This window comes from Cryptotermes secundus, unplaced genomic scaffold, assembly GCF_002891405.2.
Source record: "Cryptotermes secundus unplaced genomic scaffold, Csec_1.0 scaffold89, whole genome shotgun sequence".
Classification (NCBI taxonomy): Eukaryota; Metazoa; Arthropoda; class Insecta; order Blattodea; family Kalotermitidae; genus Cryptotermes; species Cryptotermes secundus.
In genome coordinates this window covers 118,861-142,271 of record NW_019725837.1, presented here as the reverse complement: position 1 = coordinate 142,271, position 23,411 = coordinate 118,861, and the positions used below count along the sequence as shown (strand labels likewise).

At 43.8% G+C, this 23,411-nt stretch overlaps 1 protein-coding gene across 1 annotated transcript in view; it reads left to right on the top strand.

Moving 5' to 3' along the window:
• Window positions 1-23,101, top strand: part of LOC111863527 (carbonic anhydrase 2) — a 28,333-nt gene extending 5,232 nt beyond the window's left edge. Inside the window, exons 2-8 of the mRNA XM_033751101.1 lie at window positions 3,143-3,223; window positions 6,343-6,531; window positions 12,448-12,615; window positions 12,705-12,843; window positions 16,059-16,164; window positions 18,376-18,603; window positions 22,430-23,101. Of these exons, the coding sequence (XP_033606992.1) occupies window positions 3,166-3,223; window positions 6,343-6,531; window positions 12,448-12,615; window positions 12,705-12,843; window positions 16,059-16,164; window positions 18,376-18,603; window positions 22,430-22,531 (990 nt within the window). The 5' untranslated portion in view covers window positions 3,143-3,165 and the 3' untranslated portion in view covers window positions 22,532-23,101. The remainder of the gene's footprint in view (window positions 1-3,142; window positions 3,224-6,342; window positions 6,532-12,447; window positions 12,616-12,704; window positions 12,844-16,058; window positions 16,165-18,375; window positions 18,604-22,429) is intronic.
• Window positions 23,102-23,411: the final 310 nt, after the last annotated feature.

The following is a 23,411-nucleotide window of genomic DNA, read 5'->3' as shown; positions in this document are numbered from 1 at the left end:
CTAATCCTTGCACCTGTTCATGTAAAATTCATCTTTATGTTACACTCTTATCTACTGTTGGAACCGCTGCAACATTGTCCGTTTCGTGCCCGCTACAGTGTGTCGTCAAGAGCCTGCAGGCTACAATGAGCGCGTCTGATCGGATTCGCTCTCTTCTCACAGATCTGTAGACCAGTCTGCATTAGTACTTTCCCCTAACAGCAATTGTACTGAACATCAGGTGTGGCTCCCAAAGTAGGCGACGCACCCCAAGGTGCTCAAGTGGAGTGGAACGTGACTGTGATACTAACTTCATGGTGCACGTTCTTTCATTGAAAGATGACAATCACTCAGTTGGTCGATTTGTTTCTGTAGCTCATTAACCGTACCGATCACAGTGACCGCGCGGTCTAAGGCATGAACCGTCTTCGCCCACTCTAACACCGGCATCGTGAGTTCAAATCCCACTCGAGGCATGGATGTCTGTGTGTGTTTATTCTGCATTTGTGCTGTTCTGTCTGTACGTAGCTTGTCTTACGATCCACCGTCCAAGGAATCCTATCGACTGTGTATAGATTAAGAAACTGAAAAGGCCGCCAATTTCCACAAGGGCTGTGGAACCATAGGTAGATAGCGTATTCCTAAGCAGAGCAGGAATATGCAAGAAGTGGGACGCGACATGGCAGGAGGAAAGTACACTCTCCAGATGAAGAGAACAGGTGGACCTAGTTCATGCAAGTGATGATCGTGAGTAATAAGAACCAGGAAGTACTTATTAAACTGGATAATTTCATTTGATATACGGGAACAGTTGAATTATAAGTTGGAGCATGAAGTGATGTACAGTGGCGATGCTATATGCGTGGTAGATCTGTAACCTAGAATATTAGGATGATTAGTTACTGATGAATTATAAAGGATTTGGAAAAAATCCGTCTTATCCGAATCGAAGTTCTATCTCTGGAGGGACTGAGGAAATCCACCAAAGTCATCATACAGGATAGTCGATGTCCTGGCCAACATTCGAACCGAGCATCCCCCGAATACAAATCTGCAGAGTTGTCGCTACCCCATCCTGCTCTCTCAGTGCATAAATGAAAACATTTCTTAACATTTAACTATTAAGGGCATGAACATAAAATTGTGGTAAAACTGCCGGTCACTGAACAACTCGTGTTGGCAAGTGAAATCTCAAATCTGAGACAGTAAAATATGGTCACGAGTCCTAAGGGACTCGGACCCGAGAAAGACTGCACTGGTAAGGGTCACTAGCATATACAAAAGACAGACCCGTTCTCTCGTCAGAGAGGGCGCTCCACAAAAGCAATACCGTCACTGTCAATCAGTAATAAGTATCTGGCTGCAAGCCACAGATGCGTGCTTTATGCCAAGACAGACTGGCCGACTGACCGTCGGTCGTAAAATGAGACTCAGCCTCAGACTCAGCCAGAAGCGACAAGCGAGAAGTCATAAGTGAACTTGCGTGTTTGCGAGAGGCAGACTTTGTTCAAGCAAGCAGACTTCGAAGACCTACTTTTCTGGCTTATAGTTAAAGTCATATAATTATCTGTATTCCCTCCTGGTAAATTGTCCAACACATCGATTTATCTAATCTGAAACCCATTAATTACTTGTCGCTTTACCAGGACAGTACGTGACAGTACCATTTCCATCTTATTTCTCTAAAATCCATTTTAATATTACCCACCCACATACGTCTAGGTCATCTAGTTTTCTCGATCCTTTTGGCTTTATCATCAAAATCCTATATGCATTCCTCTTCCCCACATGCGTGCTACATGTCCTGGTCATCTCATTCTTCTTAGCTTGATCACTATATTTATAGTTATGTAGGTCCTCATCATTCGACATGAAAGCTAATGATCGTCATCAGGATTTTATGAGCAGGAATATCTGAAGGGCGATGAGGTTGGGGTGCCCCAGTTTGGTGCGCATCTTGTGAAGTTCACCTACCTCTGATTTGTGTTACTGTGGCGGCTTCCTTTGTTTCTCCCGCCGTTACGGCACAGCACGTAGCAATATGGCAGTTTTATGTGTAATATTGTAATTCAGTTGCAGTCCGTGTCTTCTGGTAATATGTCACGATCGGGTTGCTCTTATGTGAAGGACCTTGAGAATAAGGGAGAGACTGCGATGAATTTAAATATTTATTTCTAAAATATATATTTGAATTAAGGTTCTGAGAAGTAGTGGGTCTGGAACGGGGACCACTCAGCATCATGAGGATAAGTGAGGAACTGTTTCAAGGAAATAGCGGCTGCGGTATAGAAAACCGACAGTAACGGCCGTGGGTATCCGTTGCGCTGCACAGGGGCCGCGGCGGTGGGAAGCCAGCGACTAACGGCTTGAGCTATAGCGCGGCCCCGCTATTAAATCTAACTTAACTGTGGTATAATTCTTTCACATTTAATGGTTTACAGAAGTTATGAAGTACTGCAAAGAATGGAACTTGAAATGTAACCGAAACAAATCTAAAATATTAGTGATACGAGAGATGGAGTGTGAACTATCAACGAATTGAAGTGATTTAGGACTAACATATGAAAGTATTAGTGTGGTATAATTCTTTCACATTTAATGGTTTACAGAAGTTATGAAGTACTGCAAAGAATGGAACTTGAAATGTAACCGAAACAAATCTAAAATATTAGTAATACGAGAGATGGATTGTGAACTATCAACGAATTGAAGTGATTTAGGACTAACATATGAAAGTAGTAGTGATGGAATAGACGAAAACTTAATACAATGGTCAAAGGGAATCGACTTTAGTAGCCATAAACAAATTCCTAGCAAGATTTTAGATGCATATATATGAGGTACTAAGCGAATCTAGCACAACTCATGACAGAGATGTCGGGCCGAGGTGGAGGATGGAAAGAAATTGTCGAAACGCATACTATGTAGATTCTGTAAAGTAATATTAGGGGTCCTAGTGTTTGCAGAAAACAACGTGGCTGGAATTATGGAGGGATAGTAGGAAGGGAAAATTTCCTTCTTAAATGGCAACCTCAGTTTCGCGCAATACCCCCACTTCACAAACGAGGCTGTAAAGATCAAGTCATGGCAGTGCAACAATTAACCTGGCGTGGAGGCTATTGCTACTGCCGTGTTCTAATAGCTCATATTCTTTCCGTTGCAGTTGAGACCTGTTCCTCCGCTGTTATGGCAACTTCTATACTGTACGTGGCGGTTGCTACCCTGTGCCTCTCCCACTTGTTCGGTAAGTTGCATCCGCTCTTATGGCAACTTCTATACTGTACGTGGCGGTTGCTACCCTGTGCCTCTTCCACTTGTTCGGTAAGTTGTATCCGCTGTCTACTTTACCCCTAGGGCATACTTATCGAGAAGGATAAGCTGGGCGGGAATTGTAGCTCACGTGGAAAGAACAAGAAATGCACACACAATTTTGACTGGGAATCTCAAGAAAGAAGACAATTATAATATTAAACTTAATTTTGTAAATAGTAGGTTAGAGCCTATAATATGTAAATTTACTCAGAAAATGATCCAATTACGGTATTTTCCGTCCACTATTATGAACCGTTGAGTTGTAACTCTCGTGAAAGAAACAAGAAATGAATAAAAATTTCGGTTTTATTATTTCATAAAGAGAGACCAGTTCGGAAGTGCAGACGAATTATGACGTTAACATTAATAGCATAGAATATACGATATATGAATATCTCGTTCAGTAACAGAATTCTGTTTACGCGGATAGAAGTACTCGAATGGGAGAAGCAAGAAATGAGAATATATTCCAACTCCATATAGCCATAATCTCCATACCGAAAGCGTCGTGAAATAACTAACCCACGGAAGGAAGAGAAAAAGAAATTGATAACAAAAAATTTGGTTGGAAATGTTCGAGAAAGGAGACCACGTGGGATAAAGAGGCACAGAATCGGCTATAAAACTAAAATTATTCTTAAAAGAATGCAATAGGAGCATCTGAAGTAGCTGACATTAAGGTTCAATAACAGAACTATATGAACATGGTGTTCAACCTTATGTTCCATAGCAATATGAAATTCGTCACTACTTGTTATCTTCTGGGATATATCGCCGTATCACAGTTGTCCCTGTGCTTAACTAATTATGCACTGCTCCATGAAGATGTATGGGGTAGCGGATGTATAGATCCACATTTTCTTGACCTCAGCTCTAGCTGGAGGTGAGTGGTCAGCTTCACACCCCTACAGCTTTATCCCCAGAGAAAAATCTTTCAGTACCCATTTGATAGGAGGCTGGGTGGACCCCAGAATCTGTCTGGACGTCGTGGAGACGTGAAAATTCTTACCCCACCGGGACTTGAACTCAGACGCCTCAGTCGTCCAGCCCATAGCCAGTCACTATACCGAGACTACGATAAGGCCGTGTAGTCAGTTGAAAATAGACGGCGTTTCGGAGGAATATTTCGTTTCTATCTTCATAACCACTGCTGTGAGAACTTCGAATCCTGCATCTGTTAAGTAGTTAATGGAATTCAGTTAGGGGAGAGCAAATACGGGTTCGTTGGTGCATTCTGTGTAGGCAGTAGATGCGGGACTTGTGTCGCAACATAACATGCCCTCTCTCGGCAGATCCTCTGGAACGGACTCAGAGACAGACAGATGCTTGTATTAAAGTGGACTTGAGGAATATTTTTATGCCATTATGGTTTAGGTTCAGTAGGCTCAGAACAGGTTCCGCTGGTGGTTGTTTGCTTTTACAGTATTAAATCTTGGGGTCCAGGTTCCCTTAAGACTATGGTCTCGGCTGTGACACCATGTAGTTTTGTACGTCATGAATGAAATTTTCCTTCGTGTTAAGGGTGGAAGTTCCACCGTGAAGATGGATGCAGCAGGATAATCCGAAACATTAGCAAAGACCAACTAAACTACACGGTAATCTACCCTCAAGATGAAGGCAACAGATTTCTTCTTCTTTTTCTTGGAGCATAGGACATCCGTGAAACACTAAAAAAAATTAAATTCGCTTAGTGGGGGGTGGAGTCCAACTGGGTCCACTCGGCACGGCGGCCACTGATTGACCTATTGTAGCCTGCCCAGATGATTATGATGATGTAGAATTTGGTGGAATGAAGATTGGCAGGTGAAACCGAAAGTACTCGGAGAAAACCCGCCCCAGCCCCACTTTGTCTACCACAAATCCCACTTGACCAGATCCGGGCTCGAACCCGAGCCGCCGTGGGAAGCCAGCGACTAACCGCTTGAGCTATGGCGCGCCCTCCGTGAAACGCTTTGTTTCATTTCAGTTGCTTAATCTAAGACAGTCGGTAGGACTCACTGGACGGGGGATCAGCCCGTCGCAAGGCTGCTACATAACACAAACACAGAATAAACACAATAATGCCTTGAGTGGGATTCGAACCCACGATCCCAGTGTTCAAGCGGCCGATGACATTTCATGCTGCGCGGCCACTGTGATCGGCAGCAGATTCCTACGAAACATTAATAACCAACTATGAGACTACGCTTGTTACTCAGCAAGTTAGCACAAGCCATGTCTCTGACTTATGTTCTGAGAGTTCTCGATTCGAATCTCGACCGGGACATCAACTATCCTTACTGAAATTTCCGTCATTTTCCTTAGTCTCGACAGGCAAATACGGAAATCTCTTAAATTAATCGAAGGGCCCTTCATTCCACATCGTTTACAATTCAATATTCATTATTGTGGAATCGTTCGATGTTATATTCTGAATTAATGACTCCGTGGCCTGTAGTCCGCAGACGAACTATACCGACCGACGCTTGTCGGCGAAGTTAGTGCCAACTTTAGCGGATAGAGGATGTCACGTGGTCAACGCAATGAATCCAAACGGCTGTTAACCTCGGATTTCTAGACCGGAGTCTCCATTTACTTGAAATGGCTCCTCTGTTATCCTCACGAGGCTGAGTGGACCCCGTTTAAAACCCACTACTTCTCAGAAAATCTGGTAGCGCCGGGAATCGAAACCGGGACCTCTGGATCTGTAGGCAGGAACTCTGACCACTAGACCACAGAGGAATTACTGACACCGTCGTTAAACAAATAAAAATTATTAACAACACGGTGTTCTACCCGGAAGATGAGGGCAATAGATTCCTCAAATTTCGGTAGGCACTTACGAAACTAAAGGCAGGTTTGCCCTCAAGAAGGAGGCAATAAATTCCTCCGGAACGTAGGGAACCACATTCTAAACTACCGCTCTCCTACCGTGAAGATGAGGGCATTAGATTCTTCCGAAATATTGGAAATTACGGACGAAGCTCAAGAGTGTCATAGCCGAGAAAGCCACAAGGAAATTTTCGCCTCCGTGGAAACCTCGAATCCCATTCACGTCACATTTTTGCGCAGTAACGGCCCTGGGTCTGGTGCACCATTACAGCGACTTCCTGCCGCCGGCTACAAGCTGGTTCAGCCTGTGGCAGCCGAAGTCGAACAACCAGCTTCTCCTGTACGTGCCGAAACCCGCTACTCACAGCCGGTACCAGCACAGCAGGGCACTGTCCGGACACAAGCACTTCGGCTACGCGAGGCATAACGGTAAGCTTCCCAGCGATTAAAACGGGTTTCAAAGATGTAGACAAACACTGGAAAAGAACATGTACTTTCCTGGGAAATTAATTTTGTGTATATATTCCCTATTTGAAATAAGACATATCTGGAAGAACTAATTACCTAATTTAATATGACACAAACCGCATAGAAAACGTAAAATTATGGGGGATACAGAGACATAAAAATAGCAAGGCGATCTCGTAAGCTTCATTATCCTCAAAACGAGAAGGGGGAGGGGGTGGAAACGCAGACAGACAGACAGACAGACAGAGACAGCAATGTGGTCCCGTTCATTCATTCATCAGTAATCTGTTAGACGACAGGTCCACAGTCTCTTCCAAAACCGTTCCTCCACTTAATGCGATCTAGAGCTTTCTCCTTCAAATGAGAATAAGAATATCTTCTTCTGTCCCCAAGATCATCCAGCATCTTCTTACGTCTTCTTCCTCGTCTTCTGGTTCCCATACATGGTGTCTCTGTTTTTGGAAAGAGAATATCCAGGGAAAGTGATAATGTGGTAGTTTTTCCATTTGCTTTCCACATTGCAGTACAACAGCCGTTCAAACCACGAACTTGAAGCATCTCGAGCATCATTTGCTCTGTGCTTCAAGTCGCTACTGATGACGCTGCTTCTGGCATCAGTTTTTGGTTTTTGGTATCTCTCTTCGTCTGATGCCTACCCTTTGACCTGTCCAGCAAGGGAGGCTCTGCCAGTAGCTACGCTGCCGCTGGTATAGCTCTCAGGCTTCTTGGCATACTCAAACCCCTCACCACGATAAGGTGGAGACACCAACGAGGGTGGTGACCTCATAAGCTTCAAATATCTAACAAATTGGGAAGATACACAGCGAGATGGACAAGACACAGACGGATACAGAGTCAGAGAGCAAGGTCATCTCATAAACCTCCTTTAAAAAAAAAATTAAAATAAGCTACAACATAAAAGTAGGCTTCTGAGATCACCTTGCTGTCTGTGTGCTTATCCGTCCTATCGTTGCTAGGCAACGGATTGGTAAACACGTTCCAGCTGCAAGGAATACGCACACAACAATAGAATTGTTGAATGCGTCATTTTCTATGCGGTTCATATCATATCAAAGGAAAATAGCCGATTATGTCTTCCCAGAACTTCTCGTATGAAGCACAGTGCACTTATGGATTTTGTGTAGTTCTCACAATGAACATCATTAACCGGTTGATTTTCGTAACTGAGACACAGTATATTTTTGTGAGAAATGCACTGAAATGTTAGTATTGTTTAGATGACTTTTAGATTTCACATCACTGAGTTAATTTATATAGGTGTCTTCCACTTATTGCGTATAAAGTCAACAAGAGAACTTCACAAATTTGCGATAACTGCTACAGGCCTGTTGTGAATAATACAAGTAAAAGGTGTCCGGATGAAAGGTCTCCAAAATAAAAAATATATATCTCGGAAACTTTCATACATATATCCGGTTTATGTTAACGAAAAGGAAAACTCTTAAAAGTTTTTTTTCATGCCTGGCTTACACGTATGGGCCAGCTGGTGATCTTCGGCGAGCTCAGTAGCGATGTCGACAGCACAGGAACAGGTTCCACGCCTGTTGTGGCTAGCAGAGTTGCAATCTCTTACGGCTCTCCAGCGCCGTTTTAGAATGCAATATGGACGCCAGCCTCCTATACGGAAAAGCATTCGGTTCTGGGACAACAAACTGAGGACTACAGGTAGTCTGTTGAGTGCAAAAGCTCCTGGAAAGATACGGACCTCTGGAAAAAATGTCAATCGGATTAGAGAGGCATTCCAGTGAAGTCAGCGCAAATTAATTCATGCTGTTAGCTTGCAGTTATGTACAAATTCCACGTTCACCAATGCACGGCGTGCTACACAAAAGGCTTCGCCTAAGAGCGTAGCGTACAAGATTCAAATGATTCATGCACTAAAACCGAGTGACAAGTAACACGCACAAACTTCTCTCTGGACATGCCAGAAAGAATTGACGCGTAACACGATTTCCTCCGCCAAGCGGGCTTCTCGGACGAGGCGACGTTCCATATCAGTGGAGTTCTAAACAGGCACAACTGCAAGATTTGTGGCAGTCAAATCGACATGTGAGTTGGAGGGAGGCAGCCCCAAAGTGAACTTGTGGACCGGCTTAATGCACGACAAGTTGATTGGACTATTTTACTTTTCGGAAGAGACTGTAACCGGACGTTCATAATTGGACATGCTGGAGCTGTATGCGTTGCTCAAATTACCATCTCAAACTCTCCCCCAACAAGATGGGGCACGACCACATTTCTGCCACCATACTAGGAATCACCTGGACAGAGAGATGGCTGGGAGATAAATCGACAGAAGTAGACCAATCGCTTGGCCTCCTAGATCGCCAGATTTAACCACACTGGATTTTTCCTTGTGGGGTTATGTAAAGAACATAATGTTGTATTTTAGCGTCCTGTTGCATTGATAATAGGTTTTAACAAGTTTTAAATATATAAACTTTATTAATATATAAGGACGTATACAAATTTAATATTATTTGTAAATGGACATATAAAGGCAAGCAGTGAAATAGTTGACGGATCGATATACCTGAAGATGGCAGCATACTGCCGAAACGTGTAGTGCAGAAGGGGTAAATGGGATTGTATGCACTTGAAGACTGTTAATACATACACATTATGAATAGTAAAGAACACTGTCTACCAAGTTAATATCGACCACATAATGGACGCTGTGGCTATGGTAACACCAAACATGCTTCAAGTAAAATGGAACGAGATCGAATATTGTCTGGATATTTGTCGTGCCACCATTGAAATTTATCGAGGAAGTTATATACGCAGAAAAATTTTTGATAGTTTCCCCTTGTAATGGTGTAACCCATAAATGTGCATAATAAATGCCCTCTGAGATATAATTATTTTATTTTGGATACCTTTCATCCGGACACCCTGTATTATAGACCTAATTGCGTGATGTAATTTGTATGTAATCGAAGGAAGCCGCTTATATGTCATTTGTTTACTAAGCAGAAAGTCACATTCAAATGCGTGCGGTTAGTCAGCCAGTGACTAGATTATTTTTCTTCCACGAGTATGAATTTTTACGTTTGCCATCTGTCAGTCACACAACTACTGAATCGCTTGAAAGAGAAATCTCTGTAAACTGGGCCCCGACCGAGCAGCCATCAGCACACTTATTCTGTAAACGTGCCTCATCAGCTGTGAATTGTATGTTCTGTGAATACAGTACAATATGGGTTTGTTCTGACAACGGTCTCTGATTAGTATCGCACGATTTTTGTTTGTCTGGCGAAGGCAGCGTGCTAAATAGATCTACTAATCGATTAAGAAATTAAGGTGTGCACTCTACTGTCTTCGATTGTTCGAATATTGGGATCGTGGTTTCGAATCCCGTATGTGCCATGGATGTGAACCTAAGCTTATGACTTGTTTTGTTTATTGTACTACAAAGTCCGTCAACAGTGTAACAAATTGTTCCTTCTTTCTCACACTTTCACTTTCGACACATGTTTCGGCCCTAAATGGCCATCTTCAGATGTCTTACTATGCCAAAACTGCTACACTACATTAATATTAGATATGGTAATGCAACAAGATGCTTAAATACAGGATTGCTTTGTTTTGTGCTTGTATTCTCCTGTGAAGGCTTTGCGATCCCTATTTCTCCCCGGGAAAAAATAAATTCACAAAGCTGTGTTCTTCTTGAGAATCCGCCAGTCGATTAGCTACTCAAGAATTTTCCCAGAATTCTGCAGAACCCAAAGGTTCATTACCGTGTTAAGAAGACCCCTCCACTGCTTCTTATGATACGCCGAATGAATTACTTGATACCACCCAATCAGAATTCTCTAAGACCCATTTTATCCTTCTCCAACCTAGCTCTAGGTCCTCCTAGACCTCCCTTTTCTTCTGGCTTTCCGACCAAAACCTTCTATGCATTCAACCTCTTCCCATGCCACCTATATGCCTTGCCCATCGCATCACACTTGATTTGATCATTCTAATTTTTTTGGAAAAGTGTAAACTTTGTGAAGCTCCTCATAATGCAGTTATTTCCCAGGAGGTACTGCGTCAGTATTACAAAAGGTCGAGTCAGGAAAGCCGGTCATTTGGCCGGGATTTGAACCTCTCACTTTGCGAATAGCGAGCAGGATTGCTACCACGACAGTCGGTGAAATGAGCCATTTTACTCTACTCTTTGTTCTGATTGCATGTGTCAGCCCTTGGTTAAATTCCGGTTATACTGTAAGAGTGAAGTTACGTCATGTGCAGAAACCTCTATTGCCCTAATCCTTCCAGCCGCATTTTGGTCCCGGGGACATCTCAGCCTCTAACAGAAATGAGTACCAGGAATCTTCCTGGGGGTAAAAGGCCGCTGGCACGTCAGGCTCACCGCCATCTGTGAACCGATTGTCTAGCAAATGTAGCCTGTTACAGGGTTATCTTTTCTTTTTCTTTTTGTGACATACCTATGCATATTTAAGCATCACATCATGAAGGTATATGGAAAAGTGGAGGGATTGCTCCATGCATTCATAATCTCGGAAATAAGTGGAGGTGAGTCGTCAGCTTGATGCCTCAGCTGCTTCATCGCTTGGGGATAAGTCTCGATGTCCATTGTGCAGGAGGCTGAACGCTGCGGAGAGGAGAAGGGGGTCCCCCCTACCGGCTAATGTGGGAAACGAACCCCGATTATTCGGTCATCCAGCAATTATTCCACTATTCGGCGCTAATCAGTGTAGCTGAAGATTCGCGTGAAGCAGCTGAATAATTAATTAATTAAACTCATGCCTTTTCTGTTATGCTGGTCGCATGAAAGTAGAACACTGAAGCGCAATTCCTGAAGGCATAAACCGGTTTCTTGTAGCCCTAACCATGACATTGACCCACTTAGAGAGACAGGTACCACGCCCCCGCGGACATTGTCCTCCGTCTCAGATGTATCAAGACTGACCTGGGTTAACAGAACAGATTATCTCAAGCGATGCTGTAACCAAACCATCTCCCTTGATTCTGGAGCCATCCGGTCTCCGCGTTGTCTTGGGGACAGGCGCTATTTTTGCTGAGGGTTTCATGGTTTTCGAAGTTTATCGTCCAATTAAGGTGTGTCGCATTAAATCGGCAGCGACCAGTACTTTCCAATGAGGAGCTTCATAACTTCTACTCTTCCCAAATATAATTAGGATGATCAAGTCAAGAATGATGGACTACGTAGGGCATGTAGCACGAATGGGCGAGAAGAGGAATGCATATAGGAATTTATCGAGAAAGAAGGATGATTATGAAGACCTAGACGTCGGTGGGAGAAGAATAATAAAATGGATGTTAGAGAAATAGGATGGAGTGATATGAACTAGATTGATCTGTCTCAGGATAGGGACTAGCGGAGAGTTCTTTTTGAATTGATAATGAAACGTCGGTTTACATAAAACGTTAGGCCCCAATTTGGGCCCTGGCCAACCTCCATGAAACTCTCCGTTTCACTTCGGTTTACTAGATCTCAGACATTCGGTAGGAATCCTTGGGTAGGTGATCAGCTCGTCGCAAGGCCTCTCTAACTGTACAAAAACACGTAAAAACGTACACACACACAAACCCACCAAACTTCCATGCCCTGGGTGGGATTCGAACCAGCGATCCCGGCTTCCGAGCGAGCGAAGACAGTTCATGCCTTAGGCCGTTCGGCTATCGTGACCGGCGATGATCTAATTTATACTTGCTCAATTAGGATTTGTGGTGATTGAAGCAATTCTGGGAAGGTATGAGGCTTGCCCCATTTTTCTGGCAGCTGTTACTTCTCCGAATTGTGTGTATTTATCCACTGTTATCAATGTCAGAGCTAAACATTCTCATAAATCGCACGATTTCTTGTTTATATTTTGTGTACAGGTCCCGACGTGTGGCCTTTAGAATACCCACAGTGCAGTGGGGCACGACAGTCACCCATCAACCTGGAGGCGGATGACATGTACCGGCTGGTGGTGTCGAAGCAGCTCCGTTGGCATGGATACAGGACTCGTCCCCACAGCCTCACCCTCACAAACAACAGACACACAAGTACGCGGTAATCTCTTCATGTGGCAGAAAATACATTTTTGGTCTTAACGATCGCAAGATCTAGGTAACAGATTTGTTTGTATTTTCAGTTCAAGTGTCGGGCAAGTGGAAAATGACGCCATCCATATCAGGTGGACCCCTCGAGGGTGAATACACTTTTTCTCAACTGCACTTCCACTGGGGTTCCAGTGACACGATCGGCAGTGAACACACAGTTCGCAATGTCAGGTACCTCACTTGCACAGACGTTTAGGTTAAGTCGACGTCACCTTCGGTTTGAAGGAAGAAAACATTGCGATTGCGCAACATCATCATCATTAATGATAACATCCGAGTTCCGAAACAGGCGATTGATACTGCGTATTCGAGACTTACAACGCTCATGAAGTCAGCTGTCTGATCCTGGTATAGCTCGTCCTATGTAGTGACCAGGTTATGGGTGAACCACCTGGATTGCATTTCTGGACCGGTCAGAGTTTCTTCCGCGTTTTCCTTTCCCCACTAGCTCCATATAGCTAGAGAGTTTTCTCTACTCCACAGCGTCCAGACCGTCTCCAGAAGCCACCGAACCTCTTATCCGACGCGTACCGGGAGCTCTTTACACAGCAATAAAGCGGTCAGGGCGTGAAGCTGACCATTCACCTCCAACTACTGCCTGCGTCAAGAATAGTGAAACTATACCTCCACTCTCCAGTACTTCTTCATGGAATAATATTTAATTAGTTAAGTACGTGGACAAGGTCGTCCAGGCCGGCTCTGGGGCCCACACAACCTCCTACACCAGTCTTGTCCAACGCGTTGATCGCGGGACGATTTTTGGTCGATCTCATAGGCCTATAAGAAAATTATACTTGAAATCATGTAAATTCACTTGTAATATAATATGATTATATTCAGATTTTTAAGAGAAAATATGTATTAGTCATTTCTATTTTTCTGTTCTTAACGAACAAAGTCTATACTTTCAAGGTACAAGGGTTGGATAAAAAGTAGTGGCAACACTGCTGTAACATGAAAGATGTGCGTCAGGTGGCACTAGCGCCGTCTGTAGCTGATAGCAGAAGTTCAGTTGAAGTAGTGCAGTTAGTGACTCTGGTTGTGTTTCATTGAGTTGCATTGTGCATCGTCTTGAAGTGCAGGAGCCCAGTTCAAGCACCCTAACAACATGTTTACCAAACAAGAACAACGCTCCTGGATAAAAATTGAAGTTGCACGAGGTTGTAGTGTACGAAACTGTTATCAGGGACTGCGGGAAGCATGTGGTGATGCTGCTTTGCCATATCGCGCAGTGGCACGGTGGGTGAAATTGTTCCGTGAAGGGAGGGATGCCGTTCAGGCCAGCCGTCACTCAGGACGACCCCATGTTGACAACCACACAATTCAGCTTCTTGCTTCTTTGATGGATGTCGATCGTCGATGGGCGGTGCGGGAGTTAGCTGCTGAAGTAGGCGTATGTCACAAAACCGTGCTCCACATTCTGCACGATATTCTTGGATACTGCAAAATTGCAGCGCGTTGGGTACCCCATACAATGTCCGAGGTGCAACAATGGCAACGTTATGCAATTGCACAGGACTTGTTGGACCGGTACCATAAGGAAGGTGACAACTTCCTTGGAAGGATCGTCACTCTGGACGAAACTTGGGCTCGCTCATACGAACCGTACTTAAGCGACAGTCAAATCCTGGCTCTCCTCGTCCAAAGAAAGTGCGCCCTACACAGAGTATTGTGAAGGCGATGGTCAATGTGGCATATGACACTGATGGAGTGATACTGCACCACAGTAAACGCTGCCTACTACTGCAATTTCCTGCGTAATCATCTTCGTCCAGCTCTCAGGAGAAAATGGCGACACTTATTGGCAACGAACCCCATAATCCTTCATGACAATGCAAGGGCTGATAATACTGCTGACACTGTCAAGGATCTCCTTGCCACTGGCGATGGGAGGTACTGCAACATCCGCCATACTCACCCGATATGAGTCCGTGCGATTATGATCTCTTTACCAGAACGGAAGAATCACTGTGAGAGACACGTTACAACGCTAGAGATGAGATTATTCGTGCTGTAGGGCGGTAACTGATGGACATCAACAGAAGTGGACGCACTGGTAGTGTACGACACCTTCCACAAATTTGGCAGAAGGTGGTTCACATGGGGGGAGGTTATATTGAAGGAATGTAAGTGTGTTTAACTCAGGTAATAAAGTCATTTCAGAACTATAGAGCTGTTGCCACTACTTTTTATCCGACCTAGGTATGTTGCTTTCACAACAAACATCATGTGTCGTGTTATTTTTACCAATATTTTTGCTTAAAGCAAGGTACGACGATAGGAGGGGGTGGTAGATCACTGTCAGGTTTGACACTAAAAAGTTGATCACAAACTGTTTGAAGTTGGACAGGCCTGTCCTATATAAAGGTGGGAATACACGAGCGCGCCTCGGCTGTAACGCGGCATTACATTGATGCGCGGAGTGATTTGGTGCACCTCGAAGAAGCGACGCGCACGCAACGAACCATCTGAATGGGGCGCGCAAGCCGCGAGCACCTCAGTTCCATTCTGTCTTCGCCGTCCACACGACCCCACACGACGATGGAAGACGAGGAAGCGTCACTTTTTTTTGTTGTTCTTTTTATAATAATCATTTTCTCCGGGATTCCACAGTACAGGGAATGATTTCTATGCCTCTATGAGCCCCAAAATATCTTCTTCTGACCACTCCATGTTTGAGGCGTGCGCGCTTCACGAGACAAATGGCAACCGAACCCGACCACACTGAGGCAACGAATCCCTTTGTGTTCGTCAGAAAAACCGACAGGAACCGGATCGCTGCGCGCCATTTGAGGCGTGCGCTGCGCGTGTTCAAAGTCACGTACACACGAGCGAATAAGTCGCAAATCCCGTTCGATCTATGTTGCATTACAGCAGCGGCGTGCTCGTGTATTCCCACCTTAATGGGTACCGTGGGCGTGAAGATGACCACTCACCTCCAACTAGTGCCGAGTTCAAGCAAATGTGGATCTGTACATCCGCTCCCCCATACGCCTTCGTGACGTAGTGCTTAGTTAGTTAAGCACAGGTACAACTTTACCTTTCACGTGGACAAGAGGGACCTACCCCGCCTACTATCCAGCGGATATCGGAGAAGCCGGGGTCCATCTAATGCTGACGTAAGGCTGTATCTCCACCTGGATTCGTTGAGCTGATCGCGCGTCACTCTCTATCCGCTAAAGTTGGCACTAACTTCGTCGACAAGAGGCGGTCGCTCGGTCGGTATAGTCCGCTTGCGGAATAAGCCACGGAGTCTTTTTAATAGAAACACGTGACCCTCCACATACCTGATACATTTATTTGATCTTCGACTCTGGCGTTAATTTGTGCTGTGTTCTTATAACTCAGCTGTCCCTTGATTCTGTGATCACTGCTGTTGCTTTCAGCTTTCCTATGGAGATGCACTTGGTACACTTCAAGAAATCGTACGGGAGCCAAGACGAAGCACTCAAGCACGAAGACGGCCTGGCAGTGGTCTCCTTTCTCTTCAAGGTACAAAAATAAAGTTCCCTGTTGGGGTCATAAACAAAAGCTCTCTTTCCTCTGATTCAAAATGGATGTTATACTTATCGCAGATAGTAATTCACAGAACTCTTTTACAAATTCAGCAGGCATATGCACATCTTAACTGTGCAGATATTTCTCATCTTCAAGCAATTTGAAACCTGTAACGTCGAGAATATCTAATAGCAGGCGCGCGAAGTTCTGAGATGGGAGCAATGCTATCACTACTCATGTATGTGTATAACCATATATTTGAAGAATACACAGTTCTTGATTGACGGTTTCAAGCGAAACGGAAACTCCGTAACAGCAAGGCTACCATCTTGGATATTTTGGCGTAATGACGTTAAGTCTTGAACCACTACATGGTGATATACGAGTATTTTACATATGCCTGGGATGGGAGTAGTAAGTCTGCGAAAATATATGAAGTATCTCTTTTTTCGGAAACCTAAAATTTAATACTCTAATAGTACTTTTACCACGTCTTAATTTCGCATTAAATATATGATCCTGAACCCTCCACCAAAAAAAGATGTCTCCACCTTGTCGTGGTGGTAGGACTCTGTGGCCTGGAGAGCTATGCCGGCGGTAGTTTATCTACCAGAAGGGTTACCCATGCCGGAAAGGTCAAAGGGTAGAGTCCAGACTAAGAGAGATACCCTGATCCCCAAGGTTGGGTGTTGGGCATGAGGCTCACAAACTTCATCCTGTAAAAAGAATTTTGTTCAGAAACCTAACAGCCAGCCTCAGGTCATCATGCTTGGACCCATTCCTATGGCAGCACGCATTGGTTGTGGAGACTGGTTGTAGAGGAGACCAAGGCTCAGCCAGGGCTGTAGCGCCGAGTGGCAGGTAGGTAGTAATATGATTCTGACATCCTGAGACCGGTTATTTTTTTGGAGAGAGAGAGAGAGACGCATGGAAGTAACGAATAGATTAAGTGCTTCAAGCTAGGGCGCGCCATAGCTCAAGCGGTTAGTCGCTGACTTGCCACCGCGGCGGCCCGGGTTCGATCCCATGTCTGGTCAAGTGGGATTTGTGGTGGACCAAGTCGCGCTGGGCAGGTTTTCTCCGAGTACTTCGGTTTCCCCTGCCAATCTTCATTCCACCAATTGCTTTACAATCACCCTCACCTATCGTCTGGGGCTGGTACAATAGGCCAGAAGTGGCCGCAGTACAAGGGACTTAGTCCCACCCCACTAGCAATAAGAAAAAAAGTGCTTCACGCGGTCTCTTTGTGGCATTCTACACGAGAAAAGCCGTCTAAAGCTGCATTTCATCGGCAGTTATCAGAATTAGATTCAGGAAGTGCACCAAACATCGAAATAAACTCGAAGCGATCCGCGCTGCATTGCATCCAGTCTCGGATTAACATGTAACAATCAAATTAACAGTTTTTATATATTCCTTGCTCAAAATTTCATGTTGGGACATGATGTCTGCGACTTTTAGCGAGGACGGTATCCATAACAGATTTTTGTTATTACATTATACATTATCATTTCTCTTTAAGATTAAATCAAAATGAAGTTTGTGATTATTTTGGTTAAGCGATAATTTGAAGTCCGAAGTAAATTGTTACTGTTTATGCAGCACAATTTGTCTGCGCATGATCATGTTGTCCGGTCAACATTTCGTGTTACAAGTATTCTTTTACAAGATGAGTTTCTCTTTAGAAGTGAAATGAAAGTTAGTTAGAGAGCTCGTAGCACTAGAAGAATATTTTAATTTACATTTCTACGTCTTTATTTTGCAACCAGACCCATAGTACGAGGGTACACGGCTTGCTACTTACTATTACATGATTCAAACTGGTTATTCGTGATTTCCTTTAGTTTCCCCGGGTTCGATTCCCGGGGCTACTAGATTTTCTGAGAAGTAGTGGGTCTGGAACGGGGTCCACTCAGCCTCGTGAGGATAATTGAGAAGCTACTTGAATGGAAAAGTAGCGGCTCGTGTCTAGAAAACCGAAATTAATGACCGTGGCGATCCGTTACGCTGATCACGCGACACCCTCTATCCGCAAAAGATGACACTAACTTCGCCGACAAGCGGCGGTAGCTCGGTCGGTAGAGTTAGCTTGCGGACTAAAGGCTGCAGAGTTTTTGTTTGTTCCCAGGCAAGTTTATTGCCAATATTCCAAGCACAACATTATTATCAGTCGCTCACACAGGCGCCACACTCTTCACGTTACAGCTGAGTGAGCGGCCAAACCCGGCCCTGAATGTCATCGTCCCTTTCCTGGATGCGGTCGTGGGCGCCGAGTTGGAAGTGACCCTGACGCCACCCTTCCCACTACAGATGCTGGACGTCTCATTCCCATCGGAGTACGTGACATACTTGGGTTCCCTCACAACCCCACCGTGCAGCGAGGTGGTCACTTGGATCGTGTCGTCAAGCCCGCTGCTTCTGTCTCCTGGCCAGGTGAGCTGAAGGAGCTGCCGCCGTACAGCCGCACTGTGGTCGTAGGAACAGCTTTACCTTTACCCTTCTGCCAAGCCTCGTGACGATCGGTTCAGACGTTCGAGTAATATGAAGGACATAACAAATTTTGAGAGGCTATAGTGTTTGTATTTCTGATGAGAGGCATTCATGATTAAGCCATTGAGATGGCCTCGGGTGGCATAATATACATATTAACTTCCATGAAGATTGGTTCAGGCATTTAAGTAACATTGTCGTTATTACCGCAAGAATCTGAGAGATTGGAATGTTGGTATTTTTGGTCGAAGTTGTTTATGAAATGATCGCTGAGATGCCTTCATGTGGCATGATAATCATACCAAGTTTTATGAAGACTTGTCCAGATATTCAAACAATATTAAGGTTTTGCCTCAGCAATTTTAATGGATACAATGTTGGTGTTACTCATGGAAAGGAATTATGAATTGCATCATTGGGACTGGCTCAGGTGGCATGATACATATTCCAAATTTCATGAAGATTGGTGCAGGTGTTGAATAAATATTAGGATTTTGCCTCAGAAATTTGAATAGTCGTAATGCTAGTGTTACTGATGGAAGGGATTTATGAAGTGTGGCTTTGAAATGTCCTCAGGCGACATGATATACATACCAGTTTCTATGACGATCGGTTCAGGCAATTAACTAATATTACGGTTATTATGGTAAGTCATTTGAGAGTCAGTAATATTGGTATTACTGTTCTAAGGGTTTTATGGAGTATTCCGTTGAGATGACTTCATACGACAAGATATATTTACTGGTACAAGGATCCAAGCAATACTTTTTTTCTTCAGAAATTGGAGCTACCGTAATGTTGATATTTCTCACGGAAAGAAAGTATGAATATGCCGTTGAGATGGGCTCACGTGTCGTAATATACACACCAAGTTCAATAAAGATTTTTGTTTATGCATTCTAAAATTGTTAGGGGTGAATACGTGTGCAGACTCGCTGAGTGCAATGCGATCTTCTAAACCTATCTTTATTTTCTAATTAGGAAAGTAGACTAAACAATTGTCCCTTATACTGCAGTTCATTGAAGATTAAGTGAATTTTAATTTTCAAATAGGTGCATATTTAAATGTTTTATTGACGTGTGAGAATCCAGATTCATTGTAATTTACAAGCGAAGTTGCCTACTAACCTCATACTAATCCTGGAACCCAGCAGTTCCCAAACTTTTACGGGTCACCGCCCATTTTTTTTCCTAAACTCGTCCTCAGGTCTCCTGGTCTACACTGTAAAAAGCATTCTTCAGATTAAACTTTTACACAACCCGCTAAGGAAGACAATAACAACGAAAGAAATACTATTTTTAAAACAATTTCATTGAGTTATTCATTCATTCATCAAGAACAGTATATCCCTTTGTTGGTCCCTGGCCGCTTTTTCAGATCCGTAATCATATACACAGTCAGTAGGACTCCTTGAACGGGGAAAGTAACTATTTCACCTTAGTATATTCTTGATGCACTAGATGGGCTTGATAACGTGATACCAGTTCCCCAGTGTCTAGTCTAAAAGTCACTTCAATCGTAAATAAGCGAACAACGCTCTTGGAGGGTCCCACTTCGAGAGTCCCCCGCCTCACCTTTTCCGCTTAGCCCACTCTAGATAATCCCACGGCCTTCCAGAGGGTGATAAAATGCACTTTGTGAACCGCTGATGTACACGTCTTGTCTGGCACACGAATATAGGCAACATCTCCGACTTGGCTGTTTTGCGGGAAACATAAACTGATGGCTCTGAGATGCAGTTCGACTCAACGAAATTTATTCGTTCAGGTTGATTTTAACAGATTCCAGAAATAAAAATTTAGTTATATGTGACTCTGCGTTCAAGAAACAATGGATCTCTACAAACAAATTTATATTGTGGTCTTTGGGGTAATGGTACTGTTAGTCTCATACGTGATCACTTGTTATCTCCATCTTCAATGTAGCATCGCCTGAAGCTACTGCCTCCATTTTCAGGGTAGAAGATTACTTACACTACGAGAGCGTGTAATAATATTTCTATTTGGTGTGGATTGGCGAATTTGACGTTCATTCGCATTTCTTCCTTATAAATCTTATGTAATGAAGATCAAAACGCACTGTTCGAAAGAGCTGACGATGCCAGACATTGGTAGATGACATAAATAATATAGATCGCTACTTAAAACGGATCGTGATGTGGTGTACAGGTTTATCTATAACGGAATACAAGAAGGAGTTATTAATGTTTATCCAGTCCACCATCCATGCAGATTACAGTGGTAGTCCAGTGTCAGACGCTGACGTCTCCGACTGGGATCATGGGTTCGGATTCTGCTCGGGGTATAGATACGTATTTGTCTGCGAATCTCTGTGCTTGTGTTTTCCTGCGTAGGCAGAGACCTTGCGACTGATCGATCCCCCGTCCACGGGGTGTACTCAGTGTGTTTGAACAAGATTTAGAAACCGTGAAAATGTTAGCCCCTGGACCACATTAATTTGTAATGTTACACATGTAGGATTCTGTCTTATGTACTGGTGATTAGTGAAGTCAACAGCAGCCAAATTGATGTTACGGTAAATCGTTAGTACCGCTGCTTCATATTCTAGGGGTCCTGATTTCAAACTTCCTCGCAGAGTTTCGCTTTCCTGACGGAGAGTTCCCGCGTTTTTCCTCGCTCCCTCCAGATAAATTTCGGAATAGCAGATTACCTTAAATGAGGCCTTAACCATTCCCGTCCGCAACCTTCCCAGTTCTTATTCACTGGTCATCCTAATGCCATTCAGTGTTCTAGAATCATAACAACTGTGGTCTAGTGGTCAGAGTTCCTGCCTACAGATCCAGAGGTCCGGGTTCGGTTCCCGGCGCTACCAGATTTTCTGAGAAATAGTGAATCTGGAACGGGTTCACTCAGCCTTGTGAGGATAATTGAGGAACTATTTCAAGGAAATAGCGGCTCTGGTCTAGAAAACAGAAATTAACGGCCGTGGGTATTCTTTGTGCTGACCATCGTATATCCGCTAAAGTTGGTACTAACTTCGCCGACAGGGACCGTGCCATAGCTCAAGCGTTTAGTCGCTGGCTTCCCACCGCGGCAGTCCGGGTTCGATCCCGGGTCTGGTCAAGTGGAATTTGTGGAGGACAAAATGGCGCTGAGGCGGGTTTTCTCCGAGTACTTCGGTTTCCCCTGCCAATCTTCATTCCACCGAATTCTCCATCATCATTATCACCCGGGGCAGGATACAATAGGCCCATCAGTGACCGCCGTGTCCAGCGGACCCAACTGGACTCCACCCCTCACTAACTTCGCCGACAAGTGGCGGCCGCTCAATTGGTATAGTTCGCTTGCGGACTAAAACCACAGGGTTTTTTTACATAAACAAAGAATAAGTAAATGATTAAATAAATATATAACAGGAATGCATGTGGTGCAATAACCCCAGTAGAGAGTGAGTGACCAGTTGTATTCATCAAAGAGGAGGCCCCATTTCAAAATAATTGAAAGTGTTCGAGAAGACAAAAATATGGTCATGGGGTCCGAAGGGACCTGATACCAAAATTAACTGCGCTGGCAAGGACTAGCAGCAATTTACCCTAATTACTGACTCAGATGCAGTGTCTCTTATTCGTTAAAGCTGTTAGTAGCAGATTTCTCCCTGCAGGGCAACGAGACATGCAAAATAGCAAAGAACACTTTCATATTCATGGTCAAAAGTGTCTGGAGCTTTTTGATTTCCAGTCAAAAACTTTTCTGTGCGTCTGTCTCATACAAGAGGACTCGTACACCGATGGGGCGTTTTTTCTTTCAGCTCGCCAAGTTCAGACTCCTAGGTTCGGCAGACAGCAACATGGAGAACAACTTCAGACCTGTGCAACCCACCAATGGACGACCTGTGTTCTATGTCAGCTGAGACAGCCAAACGTTATTTTCTGTTCTAATTTATTTATGCACACATTTTGTAAGTAACTATTCAGTCAACAGGAAATTATCCTGGCCCTGAAACATGATAATGGTATCATACTCCATATCTTGAATAATTTGAAGTAAATTTTATAACACTTGTAGACTGATATTTAATTTTAAACTATTCAGGCTTTATTTTAGTCATTTCCGAAACCCTATAATCAAACATTCACTTGAATGGGAGAAGCTACATATGTCTGTTCCATTCTTAGAAGGATATCGGAGTTGGCGTGGCAGTAATGGTATCTAATATTATCAACGTGCACAAAACAACCTCCTATACACTTTCATGCTCACTCTTCTCATGTAGTTAGGTAATCTAAATGTATCAAATTTAAGTATGGGTTATCTCAGAACGTGAAGCCACGTAATAATTACCACATGCATGTCATGAGTTGCATAGATGGTTTTGTGCAATCGTAAGGAAATTAACAAATTATATCAACAACTGAAAACTTGAATGTGTTCATATTTTGTTCATATATAGATGATATTTATAAGTTATGACTTATATCAGTACCTACAAATAGTTATGTTATGTTTTCTATTATAAAAGTATCAACTGAATTTATATGTCTCGTAGTTCAAAACGCACTTGCATCATCTTGAAACTGTCCATCCATTCCGGTTTATTCCCGTCCTTACAGAAGTCCTCTTCAAATACTTCTGAGCCAGTTCCATCTACGGCTAATTTACATGTTGGAATCCCATTTCCATGCATTTAACTTTGATATTATCCGACCCAGCGAATCGTAGGAGGCGACGAAAAGGGAAGTCTCAAATCTGAGAGAGTATAATGTGGTCCCGAGCCCCAAGGGACTTGGACC